Raw genomic sequence first — 19,275 nt, 5'->3', positions numbered from 1 at the left:
TAATAAATGGGAAGCATGCTAAATTGAATTAGGTGCCTGCCAACAATAGATTAGTCTCTTAAATTCAATTGAGTCCTGTGGAGGGAGCTGATGATTAGGGCATTATATAAATCACAAAGATTTACAACACACTGATTTCCCATTTCCTTTTCCCCCTCACTCTTATAATCTTTATCTATTTTTGAATGTTCTCTGTAATGTCTGCACCCAGTGCAATTTTGCATGCTTTCTATTTCTGTAAACCAATTTTGGCAACAGGAAATACTTACAACAGAAAAGAAAAATGTTTCCCCCTGCTGTTCAAATGTAGACTATTTATTTCCCGATATAGTGTACCTACAGGCCATAATCATAATAGACACAACTAGGACACAAGACTGTACCAAAGTACTTTACTGTGTTCTAAACTGTATAGCCATATTCCCAGTTTCCTTTTTCCCACGTGTATTTTTATTCTGCGAACCCTCGTTTGATCATAATCTTTGATTCTACAATGACATTAATGGTAACTGGCGTGGCTTTGACGTTTGTTTCTTTTCTTCAGAAGAGGAGAAAGGAGGAAGAAAAGCGCCGACGTCACAAAGGGTCTCACACGTGTTGCTGCCTTCATGGCCAAATTGAAGCTCGGAAATACGACAAACTATTGACATTGGCGCATTTAATAACATCCCTTTAAAAGTTCCGAAATGCCAACATCAATTTTGGAGACAAACTAGCGATTTGCGTCATAACTTTTCTCCATGTGCTACATATACGTGAGAACTGGCGCTGGTGACGACAGAGACGTCTGAGATTTACGATAGTACATAAAAGTATCAACACCCAAAGCAGGTTCCGTGAAGGGGAGGAGAGGATATTCATTTGCGCTTTGTCTCCCAACAACATCACTGTCTGTACAGTAGGGCAGACTTACTTTGCTATAATAAATTATTACCGAGGTGATTTAGCAACCGGGTCAAAATGCTCCAGTCTCTAGCCAGCAATTCTTGTGTGCGTTTGATACAGAATCATAAATCGACGTGGTATTTCGTATCTTTAATATTGGGCTATCTCCTTTATCTCATATTCGGCGCCGTCGTCTTCTCGTCGGTCGAACTACCGTACGAAGACCAACTGCGTCAGGAGCTGAGGGCCGTCAAAAAGCAGTTCCTCTTGGAAAATGAGTGTCTGTCCGAGGAGCGACTGGAGCGGTTTTTAAAGAAAGCCCTAGACGCCAGTAATTATGGGGTTTCTATTCTCAATAATGCCTCGGCTAACTGGAACTGGGACTTCACCTCTTCGCTGTTTTTCGCCAGCACGGTGCTGTCCACCACAGGTAGGTCACTGCTGTATGATGCTTTGTAGTCACTGTCCTCCAGGTGCGCAGCAGAATCTACGGAGTCATCCTCACGTAATATGTCTGTTTGACTTTAAGTACATCATACAGAACCCTTAAGTGTTGCCATGTTGGTAATAATAATAATAAATATATAGGCCCTATAGTAAAATGCATTTAATGTCAATTAATTATTAATCTTCATTCAAATTTTGCATCTATTTTACAAAACAGAAAGCCACTTTAAGACAGAATTTGGCCTGTATTACAATTTTTGTCGTCTTCTTTTACCAAACACTTGGCAGTTGCATTTTAAATGATAACCTTTTTAAAGACGTGTCCTCCAATTTAGAACAGGAAATGTACGCTGTCATACTCCACATGGCTGCAGCAGTTATTTATGGTTGCAACATACAATCAGAATGATATATCCTGTGGTAATAGTTGTCTGGGTTCATAACATTGTGATTTTATAGACTGATCTGTGTAATGCAGAAGTCGGTCTAATCTCTTCCATTTTTATATTGATAAATTATTTTGACCTTTTGTTACTGGAAATTAGACACTCTTGGCTTGTAATTTGTGCACTACAGTTTTATTACAAAATGCACCTCACTTCAATAACTTAGGGGTATTTTAAAAGCTACACCTCAGAAAAGCATGTAAAGCTTACGATGTCGTACTTTTGCACCCACATTACAACATGGCTTCAAATCTGATCTCAAAAGAACATCAACCTAATCCTGTCTAAACCTCAACTTCATTTCGTAACTACTTATTTTCTCAAATAACAGTGTGACTTAAACCTGTCACTGCTCATGTATTTTTGGGATTTTTTTTAGTTGACCTTCGCTAGTATAAGATCTTCACGGCAAAACCTTGAGCAAAACTGTCACATTTTAACAGTCAGATGGTATCTATGCACACATTTAAAACAAAAAAATATGCAATATTCCAACTGTTTTTCTTTCAAACAAACAAAAAAACAGCAATAAGCCTTACCATTACTACAATAATATATTAGTCGATTGCTTCTGGCAGGCAGAAAAGAAAACTGTTCACTTTCTCCTGGAATGTGAAAACTGTTCACATTCCAATCCTGTGGCTAAAGCTTCCTATCCAATCTGTCTGTGGTGAAATGTTTCTGTTGAGAATGGGAAAACTGGTCAGAGAAAAGGTTTGGAAACTCACAGAGTCACACCCATGGATACCGGAGGTGCCCATTGCTCACTGAATACATATGCAAGTTATCTACTTGGTTGACTCGTGACCGTCCAAGAGCACAAGCGAGAGAGGGTGTTTTTTTTTTTTTTTTGGTGTATTAGAAATATTTCAAAGCAGAAATTTTACCTTTCATTTGGAATTAGGACAGGAGAAATCCAGTTGATAGACAGTGCACAGCAACATGAGGTGGAGGGACTGGTTTTGCATTACCATTATTTCTTCTGGCAGCCAGAAAAAAAAAAGAAACATTCTCTTTCTCCTTTGTCGTAATAGTAGGACTTTGTAATTCTTATGATTAAAAGTTGGACCAAGTTAAATGAATATCCAAATAAAATTGTAAAAGGTGAGTTGCACATAAAGAGGAAAAAAAACTGACTTAGAGAAATATATTCTTGACAAGTGAAAAGTAAAATCCAGTGCTAAAGTATGAAGTCACAATGTCATACAAATTTATAAGGGTGCCATTAAATGTGTCCTAACAGGCCCAATATATCACTCTAACGTGTAGCAGTTATGACTACCTGGTAACTTCCTGGTTCTGGTTCCTTTCTGGATATGGTTTAATCTTACAGAAGAATAAACATTGGTGCAGCTGTGCACCAGTCGGACCTCTGAAACCAGAAAAGCTAAATGGAAGTGATTCTTCTCTTAAAGGACGATAACCCTTGGGGAGATTTTCAAAAAACACCCAAATCACTCTCAGGCTTCTAAAAAAAGATTTGATTCGGTTTAGTACATGAGTTTTCTTCTCACATGTGGAATCCTATTAATACTATCCTTACAGGTGTTAGGAAAATAAAATTAAAATATGCTAGTTTTTAAACTTAACCATATGTACAATATTACATAAAATCATCAGCGTTTTAAAATAAGAACATTGGGTTCCAAATTGCCTATATGTTACTTTAGGTTTAATGCAGGAATCTGTTTTTTTAATGAATCGCTCAGAAACGGATGCTAGGCAGTTCAGATAAAAAAACAGGATGGAAAAGACAAGTTCTGTCTGTTCACAATCAAATTCTTTGGTGATTGTCTAGGGGTAAGGAAGACTCTTAAAACCTGGAGAAAAACAAAACAAGGTCAAAGTGAAAAATAAATCTCTTTCTGACAACTGGGGTCTTTGTTCAAATATTCAGAAAGGGAGGAACAGGAGATTCCAGATGTAGCTGACATGAGAAAATCCTGTTTGAAAATCCTGTGTGCTCTCTCTGACTCTTAATCACACTGGACCTTTGCACTTTCTCTCTCTTCATCTTTGGTTATTGAATAGGTCTCAAAGAAGGTGACAAAATCATTTAGACCATCCCATCTAGGTAATTTGAAACTGCTTAGAGGTTGAGAAGGAGAGGACACACCTTCAATGCATATGTTAAAATGAGGACTACACCTCTTAATAAAAACCTTCACTTCACAGAAGCAAATCGAATTGCTTTGTTTGCAGCCGCACAAGCAGTTCCCAAAGGCGCCTTTGCTTTTTCTCTTATTTTTGTATTTTGTTCATTTTTCTACTTTTCTCAGGTAATTAATGCCTGTTTTATGGTTTGGACTTCTCGATGGTTTGGGTGTGATGCTGATCTGTTTTTCTGTGCATTTAATTGTCTGAATAAAACCCTAGATATGTCTGAAGTTGCATGGCGACTGGTTGCTCTCTGTGTGGTTTCCACTTTGTACATGCGGAGCCCTGAATTTGGGACACTAGAGGAACATTTTATTCCTCTAATTTAACACAGGTAAAAAAAAAAAAAAAGTAGGTAAACAGATGTTCTATGAAAGGGCCTTAAGTTTAAACAAGATGGTGGGGAGAGTGCAGCCTTTTCCACAGCTCTCAGAAACTTAGACTGTTAGACCAAAGGTTAACATTTTTTACAAGGCAGGAATTCAAATAGTTCGACTTAGAAAATAGGTACTGTGAAAAGGAAGTAAAGAAGAAGCCAAACCTGAAATAAATAGTTTCTAAGGGAATTGAAATTTTCTGTGGTTCTTCATTCCAACTCTGCTGCTGAAACTTTCCACCCAACCTGTCTGACTTCAGATGCTTTTGTTGAGAATTAGAGAACTGGTCATAGAAAGAGTTTGTGAAACTTGCAGAATGAGACACCTGAAAACCTGAGGTGTTGCATTGCTGGTTTTATTAAGTGCTCATTGAATACATATGTAAATGTATTATCTTCCTACCTTCTTCATATTGCTTCTTGAAAACTTGAAGGAATTGAATACTTTCCACCAAAACTATGTATCGGAACACAATTACTGGACACCGAAAATAAACTGTGCTCTCTTGTTGCTGAAGCAAACTTTTATGCTGATTAATATTCTTTGTTTCAACAGGTTACGGTCACACAGCACCGCTGTCAGATGGCGGCAAGGCCTTCTGCATTATTTACTCCGTGATTGGCATCCCGTTTACCCTCCTCTTCCTCACTGCCGTTGTGCAAAGGATCATGGTCTTCAGCACTCGGCGGCCCATCACGTACATCCACACACGGTGGGGTCTGTCCAAGCAGCTTGTGGCCATTGTTCACGCCACCCTACTGGGCATGTTGGCCGTCTCGTGCTTCTTCCTCATCCCGGCGGCCATCTTCTCTGCTCTGGAGGAGAACTGGAACTTCCTGGAGTCCTTCTATTTCTGCTTCATTTCACTCAGCACCATTGGCCTCGGAGACTACGTACCCGGAGAAGCGGCCAATCAGAAGTTCAGGGAGCTGTACAAAGTGGGCATCACTGGTGAGTGCTGATGAGAGGGTGGTAGTGGTGTTGCATAGCTGATGCATCTGAAACTCTTAGTCCTCTGTTTTTGTGTCAGTGGTAAAATGTAGAGTCATGATGTTAATTATTATGTTAATCTGACTGATAACTAGTTGTTTTTTTTTACTATTACTTTCAGTTTTATTCGGGTTTGTATTTTTAAACCACATAAATACTTTGATTTACCTCTAAGGCTCTTTATAGAAGAGTAGATACACTATAAAGGCCATTTTTACTTTACTTTTTTTTTTTTTACAAAAAAGATAGTTTTGTTGTGTTATTAGCACACTGGCAACAAAATAAACACGATTATTACATAAGAAATCACTCAACAGAATATATCTTTTAAATAGAAAAATCCAGTCCTTGTCTAACCCAGTGTGGTCAATTTGCCTGATCAAAAAAGAAATGGGAAAAGATAGTATTTTGATGTATACTTGGAACAAGGCTGCACGGTATTAGAAAATCTTGCAAAGGTGATAATATTAGTAAATAATGCAACGATGACATCAGATGCAATATCTGCTTATTTTATTCTTTTCACTCCTTCTCCTCTGACCTTTAGCTTTTTGTGCAATTCAATTAGTGTCCAATGTGAGCATCTGCTGCCGTGAGACTCTGTCCAACCAGCTAAATATTACATTAGCATCATGATGCACCCACCGCCATGTTCACTGTGGCTGTGGTAGTCTATTGGTTAGGTTCGGTGTTCTCTTTTTGTCAAATTTAACGTTAGGAATTGTGCTCTAGAGTTCAAGTAAAGTAAAACTAAGCCCTTGTTTTCTTTTAACATCTTTTCAATAATGAACTTGTAAGATAAATTCATCTTAATGGTAAATTGTGGAAAGGTGAATATTAATAAATGCAAAGTCTGGTTATGCTGTAAATGCATCCCAGAATCCTTAGCACCCATAATGTTAAACCTTTTACCTGCAGTGATTCACTGAATTCTTCTTTGCTTGCATTGGGTGAATATAAAACCACTAAAATCCCATTAAAATTGAGTCGTATTACATAAAATATCTAGAGTGAAGTACTTTCATTTTCTCAAGTTAGGCATGCAGGATGAAAAGTTCCATTTTATGACATCTAGATGATTTTATGATGGTGAGCTTCGACCTGCATACGTGGAAAGCAATCAACTAGGTCATCTTCTTGACCTGTGTGTGAAAGCCGCATTAATGACGTTCGTTCTCTGTTATATCACCATAAACATGCAGCAAGTACTAAAAACAGGGATCACAGACAAAATGAGTTATCAAAAAAAAACGACCAAATCAGAGGAAACAAAAAGCAAATATCACATTTAACACAGGACCAAATTGTCATTACTAAAGCGTGAGTATAGAAGAGAGGTTCAGGCTGACTTTTCATTAGTTTTGACCTGTCACCTACAAAGAGTGTGTTTTCTGTGGGTGAAATAGGTATGCTTATTTGTTCTATGTCAGTGCTACAGTGTTTTTCAGATGTCATAAAGAAAAGACTGATACAACTGAACATGAAAAAGTACTTAAAAGCAATTATAACAATTAAATAATGCTGATAAGTAGAGCTGTCATAGTCTCGTGCAAGTCATGATATCAAAATATACCAATGTTCTAAGAAGTTACTTCCGCGAAACTGCTGTAAGATGCATAGATTAGCGATCAGAAATATTTCTGGTCCTTGAAAACACAGCTTACTGGCATCCTAGATCAAAATGATCTTACATGTGTTATAGAAACCATGTCTCTGCAATATTTATATTTTTTGCAGCTGTAGGAATAATTGCTACTTTTTTGTTTCAAATAAGAGCAGTTAGATATTTTAAATATTCGCATAAATATCACAATACCCTGTAATTGAGCAAAACTAAATTTAAGTGCTACTGCACTTTTTTTTTTTTTTTGCATGTTTGCTTGTTGCACCTTTTTACTAATTAGGGGTTGAAAAAAAAAAAAATTCATTTACATTAAGAATTTAGAAACAAGGTGTAGTAGCTGGAATGTGTGGTTATTCTCACATTTTTTCATGACAGCTGATGAGAATTTCTGCTGGAACCCACACAACTGCAGATTTCTAAACAAAATACAGTACACAGCTCATTAAAAGTGGCGAGTAGTTGCTGAGAAAGCAGCATCTGACATTTCCCTGTGTGTTTCAAACCATAACAAGATGGTGCTGTACTCAAACTGGGCCGTGGCCTACTGGAGGCATTGAGGCATGGCCCGCATTTTCCAGGAGACTCGCACAGCTTGCTGTCAGTGGCCCTGTTAGGGGCTAATAGTGCCTTGAATAAAACTCAGTTTGAGAGCGCGGAGTCTTGACAAGCTGTGGGTGTGCACAAATGCCAAGAGCTGCTGTAGTGAACAGCCTCCGACATGTGTGACGTGGGTGTGTGGCGCGCAGCAGCCAGAGAGGTGACGTCAGTCAGCAGGAACAATGTGTCAGTCTGTAGGAGGAGGAGAAGTCTCCAACAGAACGCACTTGTTTGCAAAAAATAACATCAGCTGTACAACTTCCTTTAGGCAAAACGAGTGTAGGAAGTGACATCACCTGTATTTGCATAAGCACTATGTGACCCTGGATTAAAACAGTTTTGTTTTGTTGCTGCCTGTGCTGACAAGCAGTCAGTGCTTTCTCAATCAGATACAGACATCAGGCCAACAAGAAACTCTCACAAGAATACAGTTGTTGATGAATCGACAGATTTTTCAAACTTTAAGTTCAGTAATGTTAATACAGATGTATTCAATGCCTAAACACACCTGAAAACAGACTTGGGGCATAGTCTGTAGACTGTCAAGAAAGGCACACCCTCGTGTCCTAATGTCATGGATAGCTAACTACTGCCCTCTTGTGGTAGTGTAAAAAGTAACAGATTTTGGGAATGTTGAAACATGCAAATCTCGCTTCGACGCTTCTTACTCTAATTACTTGTTGTAATTACTTCTTGCGTTTCTCTCCCCAGTTTACCTCATTCTGGGTCTGATAGTCATGCTGGTGGTGCTGGAGACCTTCTGTGAGCTGCAGCAGCTGAAGCAGCTCAGGAAGATGTTCTACCTGAAGAAGGAGAAGCCCCAGGACCGCCTCGCCATTTTGGAGCATGACCACCTCTCCTTCACCACCGTGTCTGACAACACAGGCGGCAAGAACGAGGACAAAGCCAAGACGTTTGTCAGCGTCCCGACTCTGGTCTCTCCCAATGATGATCCAATGATCCAGTAAAAAAAAAAATGACCACAAAGGATAATGGAGGGGAATAAAAACGAGGAGATTAACTCATAGTAGAAGACAGCATGAGTAAGAACCAATCATGGCTTTAGGTAAATTGTAGTCAAAGCTAAAATCGTTTAGGTCTGCAGAGATCAAGCAAACAATGCCAACTACAAAACCACAAAACTGACAGTAGAGATAGTGTTATGCAGCAGAGAGTTTATCTACATAATAAAAGTGAAATTAATATTTTAACAGCAGCTATAAATACAAAGTCAGTGATAAAAGGAAAGTCCTCTGCTGTATTTATGACTCACAAAAGCTAAGCGCCTTTAAAAGCTACATTATTTATGGTACACTTAGGAATTTTTGATGAAGTAATTCGTCTCTTACGACTAGTACGACTAACTCGAAGACGGAAAACCTTCCGCCACAAATTAGGACATAAGCATATATGTGTCTTTTAAATAGAGTTTTTTAGACAGGTCTTTGTACATAATCGGGAGAATGTTTTAAATGTAGGGTATGAAGTCAAAGCAGAACTTTACCTGCTATCTAAACAACAATTGCTGATGCTGTATCGTGGCCTGTTTTGATTCTTTTTGATTTTGGGGCATTTTTTTTTTTTTTATTTCTCTGATTGTAAGCTGCTGAAACAGAGAGCTTTACAGACCCATTGTAGATGTCAGTATTCATTTAATTATTGATTTTTAAAATAAAAAAATGTGGGTCGCGCAATTGATTCAAAGAGTTACATAAGGACTGGTTTATCAGTTTTATTTGCCGTAAATTTGCTATTGATCAAAAGGTAGCGGAATATGTTTAAAAATGTAACTTGGGGAGCTGCTATGTAAGAATATCGTTCATATTTCGAGGCATTTCTGGGTCTTCCTTACAGTGGCGTTAAGTGTTTTGTGCAACCTCATTGCAGCGCTGTTCTCAAAATTGCTCATGTGTAAAGCGGTGCAAGTCACTGATCCATCTGAACGCTTTAATGCGCGCTTGACTGTGTGTACAAAAAGGACGCCGAGGTTTGTCGAGCTTGTTGAGGGAGTTGCAGGAAGTTAGGTTTGCACATGAGCAACATTCATTCGGAATTCACACACTTTGAAAGATTCTGTTTAATAAAAGGGATTTGAACTGTAGATTTCACTGTATTTGTAACATTTGAATGTAGAAACGCCTGCTTTTTGTTTATGACTTGAGAAACGTTTACAAATTGCTTTGAATGGCAGAAATACTGTACCAGAAATGGCACCTTTGAAAACTTGAAATCCGTCGTGGGGCAGCAGCTCTAATTACTTGCCGCAGCAGTTTTGCTTCAATGCTTCACATATAACAAAGGCCTTTGTTTGATTCTAAAACAATTCTGGCACCTCGTCATCCATCCTCAGATTTTTAGCTTCTTGTTGACAGAGTTAGTCTTTTCATGCACCTGTCCTGACGTTAGCAGAAAAATAGATGCATTTACAGAGAGTTTCAATGCTATTTTTGTCATGGTGAGGAGTTTTGTTTCATCTCATATCACTCCCTGGTTTTAAGCTCTTGAATGTAATGTATTTATCTTTTTTTCCTCTATGTGAAGAATTGTCAGTTCAGTTTTCTTGCTGGAAGTGGAATTTATTTTTAGATGTCTTCTAAATTTAATCTTCAAAATGTTATCATTTGAGTTTCTTTCTGAGTTTTGACTGCAGTGTTTAAAGGAATATGACTGTAATTGCTATCCGGATTAGTTACTGTTTCTCACAGATTGCATCAGCGGGAATCGACATTCTCATTATGATGTAATGCTGCATCGGTGCTTGCTGTCTGGTGTATAAGCACGCTTTGCAACAAATGGAGTTATTTTCTCGCTTGGGGCAGAGTGATGAACTTCTTGCATTGCTTTTTCGGGTGAAGGAGAAACAACCTGAGGGACTCTGGTAACTTTTCTGCCGTAAACCATATTAAGGTTGAAAATGTTCCCATCAAGTTTCAGTTGTCTTTGCAATAACTGCTTTTTGAGTCAGTATGTTACGTTTTCTGTTAGTTTGAAAATGTGCCTGGCTTTTTCTGAACTCCATCCATTCCATTTAATGTTTTTCTGATGAAGGTTTAAATTTTTTTTCTTACCATTCTGGGCCTTTGTGAACTACTGTGAAAGATTGGCTGTCTGCTGAGTAGAAAAACTTACATTTTGTAACTCTAGTCTCTTTTACTGTATAATGTCTGTCTGTAGCTACATTTCTAGCTCAATGTTTGTTAATGTCTTGGATCTTGCAAAGTTGTTGTTGGCATATACTTTGACTAGAAGGCAAGAAGGGAATGAAATTTCAGTTTCTATCAGGGATTAAACATCATGTGAATGATTCCAGATGGAAACCCTGAGTTTTTATTTATGCTGAGAAAACTGACACGTTTGGAATATTTGCAACCATGAGCTTTTGTACATATTTTTTCAGTCGATGTCAGTGATACTGTATATTAAAATGCACAGTTAAGTATTATATTGTTACAATATTAATCATTCAAAACAAGACTGTCACTGGATCCCAGAGAATCATTTCAGCATAAGAAAATACACTGTAAAATGTAAAAAAAAAATTGTTCATGTGTCTGAAATAAAATGTTGGATTAAAATAACCAGAGTATTTCTTGAATCTGTAAATCTTGGTAATTTAGAATGTCCTTCAAAAATGGAATTAAATCTAAAAAGTGCAAGACATAATATAATTATACAGAATAATACTTCAAGAGCTTCAGTGAATTTTAGTGGTTATCACTTACAGCTAATAAAGCCAAATGTTCAGTTTCTGAGAGATTAAAAATTACAACTTTACATATGACAAATCATATTTTTGATGATGTTATGAACTCCACAATCACAAAGAACACGACTGACATCATCCACAACAAATTATTACACCGGTGTCCTTGAGTGCCAGAAAGGCGCCTTTGAAATAAAATGTATTATTATTATTATTATAAAAAATTATTAAAATATAAGCTGGATGATTGCTGAATTCTGTCTGCTTGCACAATACTGGAAAGTTGAGTGGAAGGAAAAAACTTAGAAGAGAGGTTAGCACAGCCAACGGATTATTAAAAGAAACCCCAAATCAAGTGCTTTTATTGGACGCTACACAGTGATGCTTTCACATAAACAGAACTAAAGTAAATTTTTATTAATCATATGTAAAGTTGTTTTTTTCTTTTAGGGTGCTTAGGGGGGTGACATACTTTTGAGATTTCACTACATGTAAGTCACAATCATCAAAACAAACCTAAATAAACACCTCAATAAAATATGCCACTCTGTGTCTAATAAATTTGTAAATTATGAGTTTAATTTTTCAGAATTTAATTACTGTTATAAATCAACTTTTAAACACATCCCAGTGCCTTCAGATTCTCCAATATTTATTCGTCTTCTCTCCCAAGCTTCCACCATATGGTAAGAAGATGGAGACACTGGCTGATCATGTGTTAACTCAGTGGAAATGTGGTCTGATTGCAGTGTCAGCTCGTAGACACACGTGAGATTACATAACTTGAATTTACCAGAAAATGTAGGAAAGATGAAGAAGGCTGAAACACAATCTAATCTACGCACAAGTGTCAACTGAAATGAAAGAAAATAAAGCATGAATAATGATAATGAAAGTGATTATCTGCAGAGACTTGCTAAGAAAATACCCTGCTACTTAGATGAACTGCTTAAGCCTCTCGTCTCTTTGATTTCCAAAAAGAAGGTGGAGGTTCAGAATATCTTTGTGCAGTAATTGAAGTTGGAGAGCTCAAACATCCCAGTCAGTAATTAACTAGAAGATATTTTGTTTTTCCCTACAGCATTAAAAGAAGATCAGACACAGTTCTTGATAAGGCTGTTCAAAAATAGTCGAGAAAGAACTAAATTGGCACTACAGGACAATATAAAGAGAAGCTAGCATGAACAGAAAACACAATTAAACTTAATACATTTAAAAAAAAATCATGGTTTTTGATCTTGAGTCATGCCCATCACTCACCTAAACACAGAATTTATTGTGTTTTGCAGCTCCAGGGGCACACAGTGTCGAACACAGGGAAGTAAATTTAATAGTGCAGCGCTTTTGTTTTATTCAGAAGCTGTATTTCTTATCGCAGAAGAACTGTAATTACCTCTGACATGCAGGCACTTCTCCCCGCAGAGCCACTGAGCCGACGTCCATATTGTCAGGTTTTATGGGGGGGAAGCAGCTCAGACGCTTGCTAGCAGAAAGTAATTTTATTGGATGCATGTAGTGAAACAACAATTACCAGTAATTGGAAATAACTGTAAGAAACGTTGCCAGGTCGTTTAACGTACAAATGGACAATGTTCAGAACCGGCACAAGGGTTGCCACATTTGCTTATTTCCAGCAGCAAATAACAATATGATCAGAGCAAAAATAATTTCCTGCTATTTTCTATTTTCATTACTCACAGGCTTTCCTCGGTACAACTCCAAGCTAATCTGTGATTATGTCCCCGTGTGTATGTTTGGAACAAAGTGGTTCGTTGTTATGTGACAAAATGAGAAAAGGTTCAAGGGGAATGAATATTTTTCCGATGCTCTGTATAGCTCAAATATCTGCAGTTGAAGTCAAAACTTCTTTTTATGCTTTCACTGTTACAGTATTCCAACGCAAACACAGACAATCGGCACAGTTACGACTGAGCTGTTGGTCTGAAACGTTACAGACTAGACTGATTCATCTCATCTACTGAGGAAAAACACATCGAGAGCTCATCGTTGTTAATGTTGCTTCGTCATCTTTCTGGTTGATGCGAGTCCTATAAGCCGTCCTGAAGAAACACTTAAACGCCACAAACTGCCCCGAAAGGAATAAAATATTACACCCCACGATTTTGAGATTCATTAACGATCCTTGTTGTGGGTTATAAAACAGTCTGCAGCTCAGATTAAACATGAGCTCAGCCATAAATAGATGAATCAAGCTCTGCTCCTGTGCCTCAGAGAGAAGGAAGCACACCTTATAGAATGATGCACAGAAAACTCTCGGTTGCTATATCACCCCTCATGAATGGCAGCACTCTGTCTCTGGGGTCATTCAGGACAGGGGGTTGAGTTGGTGCACAGCGACAACTGGCATCTACTCTATAGCACTGTTTTCTGATGGTGGAGCAGCTCTATTTATATCCACACACACACACACACGCACACGCATACACGGGGACTATCTGAATGCAGGAGGCCTGAAGCACAAACGCTCCCCTCCGCCAACTCTGTAACTGCTCTCATGTGAAAAATTTGTGCTCTTGTTGCAAGAGCAAAATTAGTTTACAGTTTTCTAAGCAATATCGCAGATCAACTTTTGTCTGCACAGAAAGAACAATGCAGTGTGGTTGTGCTTAGGGTTTGAAATTGATAGATTTGGATTGCAGCACCAAACAGTTTGTAGAAAATCCATACACACTGCCCCAGTTCACTGTCTGCTGAATGTATATGAGGAACAACAAACTGACAGGACAGAAAAAGAGGAGAAAGCAGGGAGAGGTAAATGGAGGCTGCAGCCACAGGCATTTACTCTCTCAGAACCATTTTGCACTCAGAGCTCTTTCTCTGCAATGTGGCTGATGTTTTCAGCACATATCAACCCATGAAGCCAGCTCTCATTGTGTCTTTATTCCCTCCCCATACCCTCAAAACGAAAAAAAGAAAGAGCTGAATTAAAAGCCTGTTTTTTTTTTTTTCCTGCAAATTAATGAATCTCAAGTGGGATTGCAACACAGAAGGCACGTTGTGCATTCCTCTGTGTTTTCCACCTTGTCATCTCACAGAGTTAAAATGAGATCTGAGACTAATCAAAAAGGTTGTGTGAGATGCAACCTAGCAATGCGAGAACAGAAAGAAAACGCTGAGCGCACTAATGAGATGACAGAAGGCGCAATTTCACAACTGGAGTCAAATCAAACGACGACGCTAGCCGGGGACAGTATTGACCAATTGTCATGTGTGTTAAGCATCAAAGAGCCTTAAAATAATTAGGAACGTCAGAAACAAATCTGAACGTGATGAGTAAATATACAAGAAAACATATAGTTTATTGGTTATAATGCTGACAAATTGACAAACGATAAAAAAACAAACACAAGATGCATAAATTGTCTAAAATAAAACTGAGGGTGTAGGTGTTTCTTTTCCTCTGTTTCTTTTTCTTTTTCTTTTTCTTGATCGTGCGTCTTGTCATGGTATATCCAGCATAATACCATATACAGAAACTAGCTGCCTGCTTCACTCTTATAAAAGGATGTCCATCTACTTTTACTAGATCATACCGAGTAGACTTTGTCATCCACGTGACAAACAGGCATCCATAACCCATTCTCTTTGAAGTACAGTCAGCTAAGGAGCACATCTGAAGCCAAATTTCAGAAATGTCTTTTAATATTTATAGACAACAGGGACATGCGGCTTGGCAGCTCAGTGAGGCTTAATCACTAATTCTTTGCCTGATTTGTTTGTCAGCAAATGAAAAAAATACCCCCCCCAAAAAAAAAACAAAAAACAAAAAAAAAAACATTTAATAACAGACAATAATAGAAATCAGGTCAGTTCAGGATTGTCAAGGAATAAAAAAACAAACAAACAAAAAAAAAATGATGCCAATTGTTTGGCTTTTAACGAAAACTGCTTCACTATGTTTACACCTAAAGCAAGACCTGGACCACTCGGGGATTTCGCTTTCTGCTCTCCAGTCAGTTGTACAAACGATGATGGATGAAAAACACATGTAGCCTACAGGAAATCAGAAAAGCCGTGGAGACCACAGGATGCTACATTCACAAAGGTTAGAGTTTTCTGTAGCTGGAAGAACATTTTAACAGGCAGCAGAGGAGCAGCAGAGGAGGTCGGATTTGTCTCTCTGGGCTTACAGCAAGAAACTGCCCGTTTTGACTGAATAATAACATGTAACACTACTACATGCTCAAATGCATTAGAGGAATTTGACTTTTTTTTTTTTTTTTACTGGCTCAGAGTTTCCATTCTGCTATTGTGGAGACCAATCAGCAGTGACTGTCACAGTGTTTCCAAGTGGAGAGAGCTGCATCAAATATTAATGATGCTAAGAGACAGGGTCTGCACCATCTTATGTAAAAATGTCTTAAAGACTGGTTGCAACACTATAGAATAAGTAATGGAAACGATTGACACAACAGATTAATGTTGAAAAAGGACGGTATTTGTTTCTGACTCAGCACTGCAGTTTATGTTGAAACAGGGTATAACCAAAAGCGAAAAAGCATAAAGGTATAGCATAATAAAAAGTAAAAGTTGACAACTATTGCATCACACGTTAGCAGCAGAAGTTTTGGGCTAATTTACATAAATATTGGTGGAGATATATATTGCTGAAAGATTTCAGAAGTTATCACATCTGATTGACATATCAGTGGAAAAATAAGGGAGATTTCAGAGGGGTAGATATATAATTGATGTATCAATAACACCAATGTTTTTTTCATTTATTATTCTTCGTTATCCTGATTATTGTGGCGAGGGATCAAGGCCTAATCCAGCGGTCACCGAACAAGATTTAGGATCAGTTTTGGGGGCCTTGAAAGTCCATCACACGGTCTTTCGTTTTAAGCTTCTAAATTTTCCTGAAGAAAAGACAAATGCTTAAATAAAACACTCAAATTAAATGTTGAAATGTGAGGAAAAACAGGATTTGCTTTGAAGGAATGCAAGTTGGTAATAGTATCTGTAAAAACTCATTAATTAGCAAAAAAAAAAAAAAGGTTACTAAAAGGTTTACTTAAACTAGAATAAATCCTTAAAATAAAAATCCTCAAATAAAAACTAAAAATATGTCTAACATTGCCAAGAAAATAATTGCTTTGCCAAATAAGCTTTAAAAAAAAAAAAAAATATTAGCCAGCTTATGTAAATGTTACACCCCAATAATCAACACATATTTTCAGTTAATTATTTAGCAGCAAAATACATTCACTCACCAAAGTGCTCATGTGCCTGGACGCTTTAATGTATTATTAGAGTATTTACATGACAGACTGACACATGGTGTCAGGATATGATTAAATAAAAACCTAAAAAGTGTGACATGGATTTATATTCAGCACCTTTACTCTGATATCCCCAATCTCAATCCAAAATATGGTCGTTGTTGTTGCTATTCATAAAGTCTGACTGTTTTGCAAAGACTATTCAGTTTCCAACTGATAGAGAAATGCCAGACATACTTAAAGCTCTTACTGCAGGGAAAGCTGATGTTGGGTTGTTTGAGCTGGTTTGGGGTTTTGTAATTTCTACGTTCCTCAGTTCCCTTTATTTTATTAGACCAGGCATGTTTCTGTTTTCCTTTGGTTCAGTCATGTCTTCTAGATTCTAGTTTATTAGATTTATTTCTTGTGTCTAGTCCTTTCTTAGTTTAGTCCTGTTTCTTATGTTTGATCATTCTTCAGTGTTAGAGTCAGTGTGCCTTCCCTCACTCCGCTGTGTCACTTCCTCTTTCTCTCTCTTCCCTCACACCTGCAACCTGTTAAGCTCATCAGCTCAGGTCTTTTGTTCCAGCATTCACTCTCACAGTTTTCAAACTCTTCTCCTGCTCCCACATCTTGCTGGTTCCACCAGTTAAATCCTGTCCATTCCTGTTTCCCCCCACTGTTATGCTTCATGTTCCAGTTTTGTTTATTTTTTTATTTTATTTTATTTTTTCATATCCTGGCTGCTTGTAAGTTTTTTTTTTTTTGTTTTTCCATCATTATTTTAATTAAACCTTCACTATCAATTTGACCTCTCTGCCTAAGGGTCCACTTCAACCGCTGCGCAACATCACGGTTTTTGCTAAGTGTTGACTCACAGGTGCTGACTACAAATGCATACCACATCATAATTAATTACTACTCTGTGCTGACCTATCATTTAAAATCCCAATAAAACACATCAAAGTTTATTACTGAATGACAAAACTACAAGAAGTGTGAATCTTCTTGCAGACAATCCTGCAGGTCTCTTATTGACACGTGGGTCTGAAATACAGGCATTGTTTGGGATACCTGTTTTTTTTTTTAAATGTCACCAACCGGCTGATGCATCCCAGTATTAAGAAATGATGTAGTTATTGACACCTATCAACTAGACTGCAGCATTTTGTACAGTCCACCAGGTAAGGCTACAAAGCATCATAACAGTCCAACTGTTGTAGCTAATATTGCTGTTTGGATCATCCCTTCAGTGATCATTTCATGTTTCTTGGCCGTGGGCTTTGGTCCTTGCTTCATCTTTCATCCATATTTAGAAAGGAGTGCATTGAGGGCACCAATTAGATCTCTCTGAGAGGTCTGCTGAAGTGGAACATGGTGTGCTGGATAGCAGCGGATGACTTGAATACACGAGTACTCCTTTAGAACCGCTGTTTTGATATGTATGAGCTGTGTCTCCCTTTAAGGCGAGGCACAGTTCAATCTTGAATTTATGTTGGCAGACAGGAACGTCCTGATGGGACAAATCAATCTGGTTTTGGCCGAGCTGTGAAGCTGGGGAGCGGCGTTATTTAAGATGAACTTGAGCCTCTCCTCCCGACCAGTGTCGATGTGAGACGTTGACCAGCTTATTGATGACTAAACATCTTCTTCTTTTTCCGCTTGACTAAGCACAGCTCACCCCAACACACACACACACGCGCACACACATCTACAGCATTTACCAAATACACCTTAACCCCTATGGAGTTGGCCACTGATCAATGTAAAACCTGTCTCCTAAAAAGAGTCACGGCTCTGCAGTCAGGAGCTCACACATTGCAGCAATGCAGGGAGTGGACCACAGACCGGGGAGACATGGAAAACACCCCTCAATTCACGCAAGGTAGATTTCTCCTACAACATACTTTTTGATATGCATGGTTTCTTCAGATTTATCTAAAAAAAAATGAAAGAAACACAGAGGCTTTGCTAAAATTGATAAAATAAGGTTAGAATAAAATGCATATTACATTCGGGCTTGTTACCTTTTCGGGAGCAAACTGCATATTTATGAAGAGGTTTTTGACCGTCGAGATGTTAAAAACAAGAGCACACACTAAGTGCACTGTTATTATTGCACAACTTACCCCTCTGATAACAGAGTCAAAGTGAAGCTGATAAAACCACCCAAAGTGAGCATAATTGCTCCATTTCTAGTAGCTCTGATGAGATGCAATCAGCCGGCGCAGTCGCGTTTGATTCTGCTGTACTGGACAGACAGTTTTCGACTGTCTCAGATTTTGGATCAGAAAATATAGAGAATAACTAAACAAGAAAACTTTCAGCTTCTGGTGTTGTGTTGAAATGCTGCTGGTGTCCCTAGGTGATGCAAGCTGGGAATGACTGAACAGAGGGAAACCCTGAGGCTCTTCATGCTGGAAAAAATTGTCTGATTTTGGTTTGATTCACTTCTGTGCTAGAGAATATTTTGAACATTTGAAATGTTTGTTTATGGTATAATTCTCCCCAAGGTGGATACTGCGCATATATATACCTATATATATACCTATATATATATATATATATATATATGCTACGGCAAGAGGGAGGAGCCAATTACAACGGCTGAGTGAAGTACCATCAGAAAGTCTCATTCAAGATGTGAATGCAGCATTGAGAACAATCCCTACCAACACCATAACAGAAACCAATGAGCTGATATACAACTCAGCTATAAGAGCAACCATGAGACCCAATATCCATCATGGAAAAGACGGTTAGAGGCTAAGATCAAGATAACAAGGAGGGAAGTGAGCCAGCTGTCAGCTGTCACCCAACCAGCTCT

The 19,275-nt window shown here is 38.1% G+C and overlaps 1 protein-coding gene across 1 annotated transcript; it reads left to right on the top strand.

The window, feature by feature from the left end:
* The first annotated feature begins 811 nt into the window (after positions 1–811).
* Positions 812–8,500, top strand: kcnk1b (potassium channel, subfamily K, member 1b). Its single transcript, XM_015039606.1, has 3 exons — positions 812–1,315; positions 4,868–5,263; positions 8,235–8,500. Exons 1-3 carry the CDS (start codon positions 961–963, stop codon positions 8,489–8,491), a joined length of 1,008 nt encoding a protein of 335 aa, XP_014895092.1. The 5' UTR covers positions 812–960; the 3' UTR covers positions 8,492–8,500.
* Positions 8,501–19,275: the final 10,775 nt, after the last annotated feature.

The sequence above is a fragment of the Poecilia latipinna genome, unplaced genomic scaffold, assembly GCF_001443285.1.
Source record: "Poecilia latipinna isolate Pla-1442-1.1 unplaced genomic scaffold, P_latipinna-1.0 Scaffold477, whole genome shotgun sequence".
NCBI lineage: Eukaryota > Metazoa > Chordata > Actinopteri > Cyprinodontiformes > Poeciliidae > Poecilia > Poecilia latipinna.
Note: the sequence above shows the minus strand (reverse complement) of the source record. Positions and strands in the feature narration are given on the sequence as shown.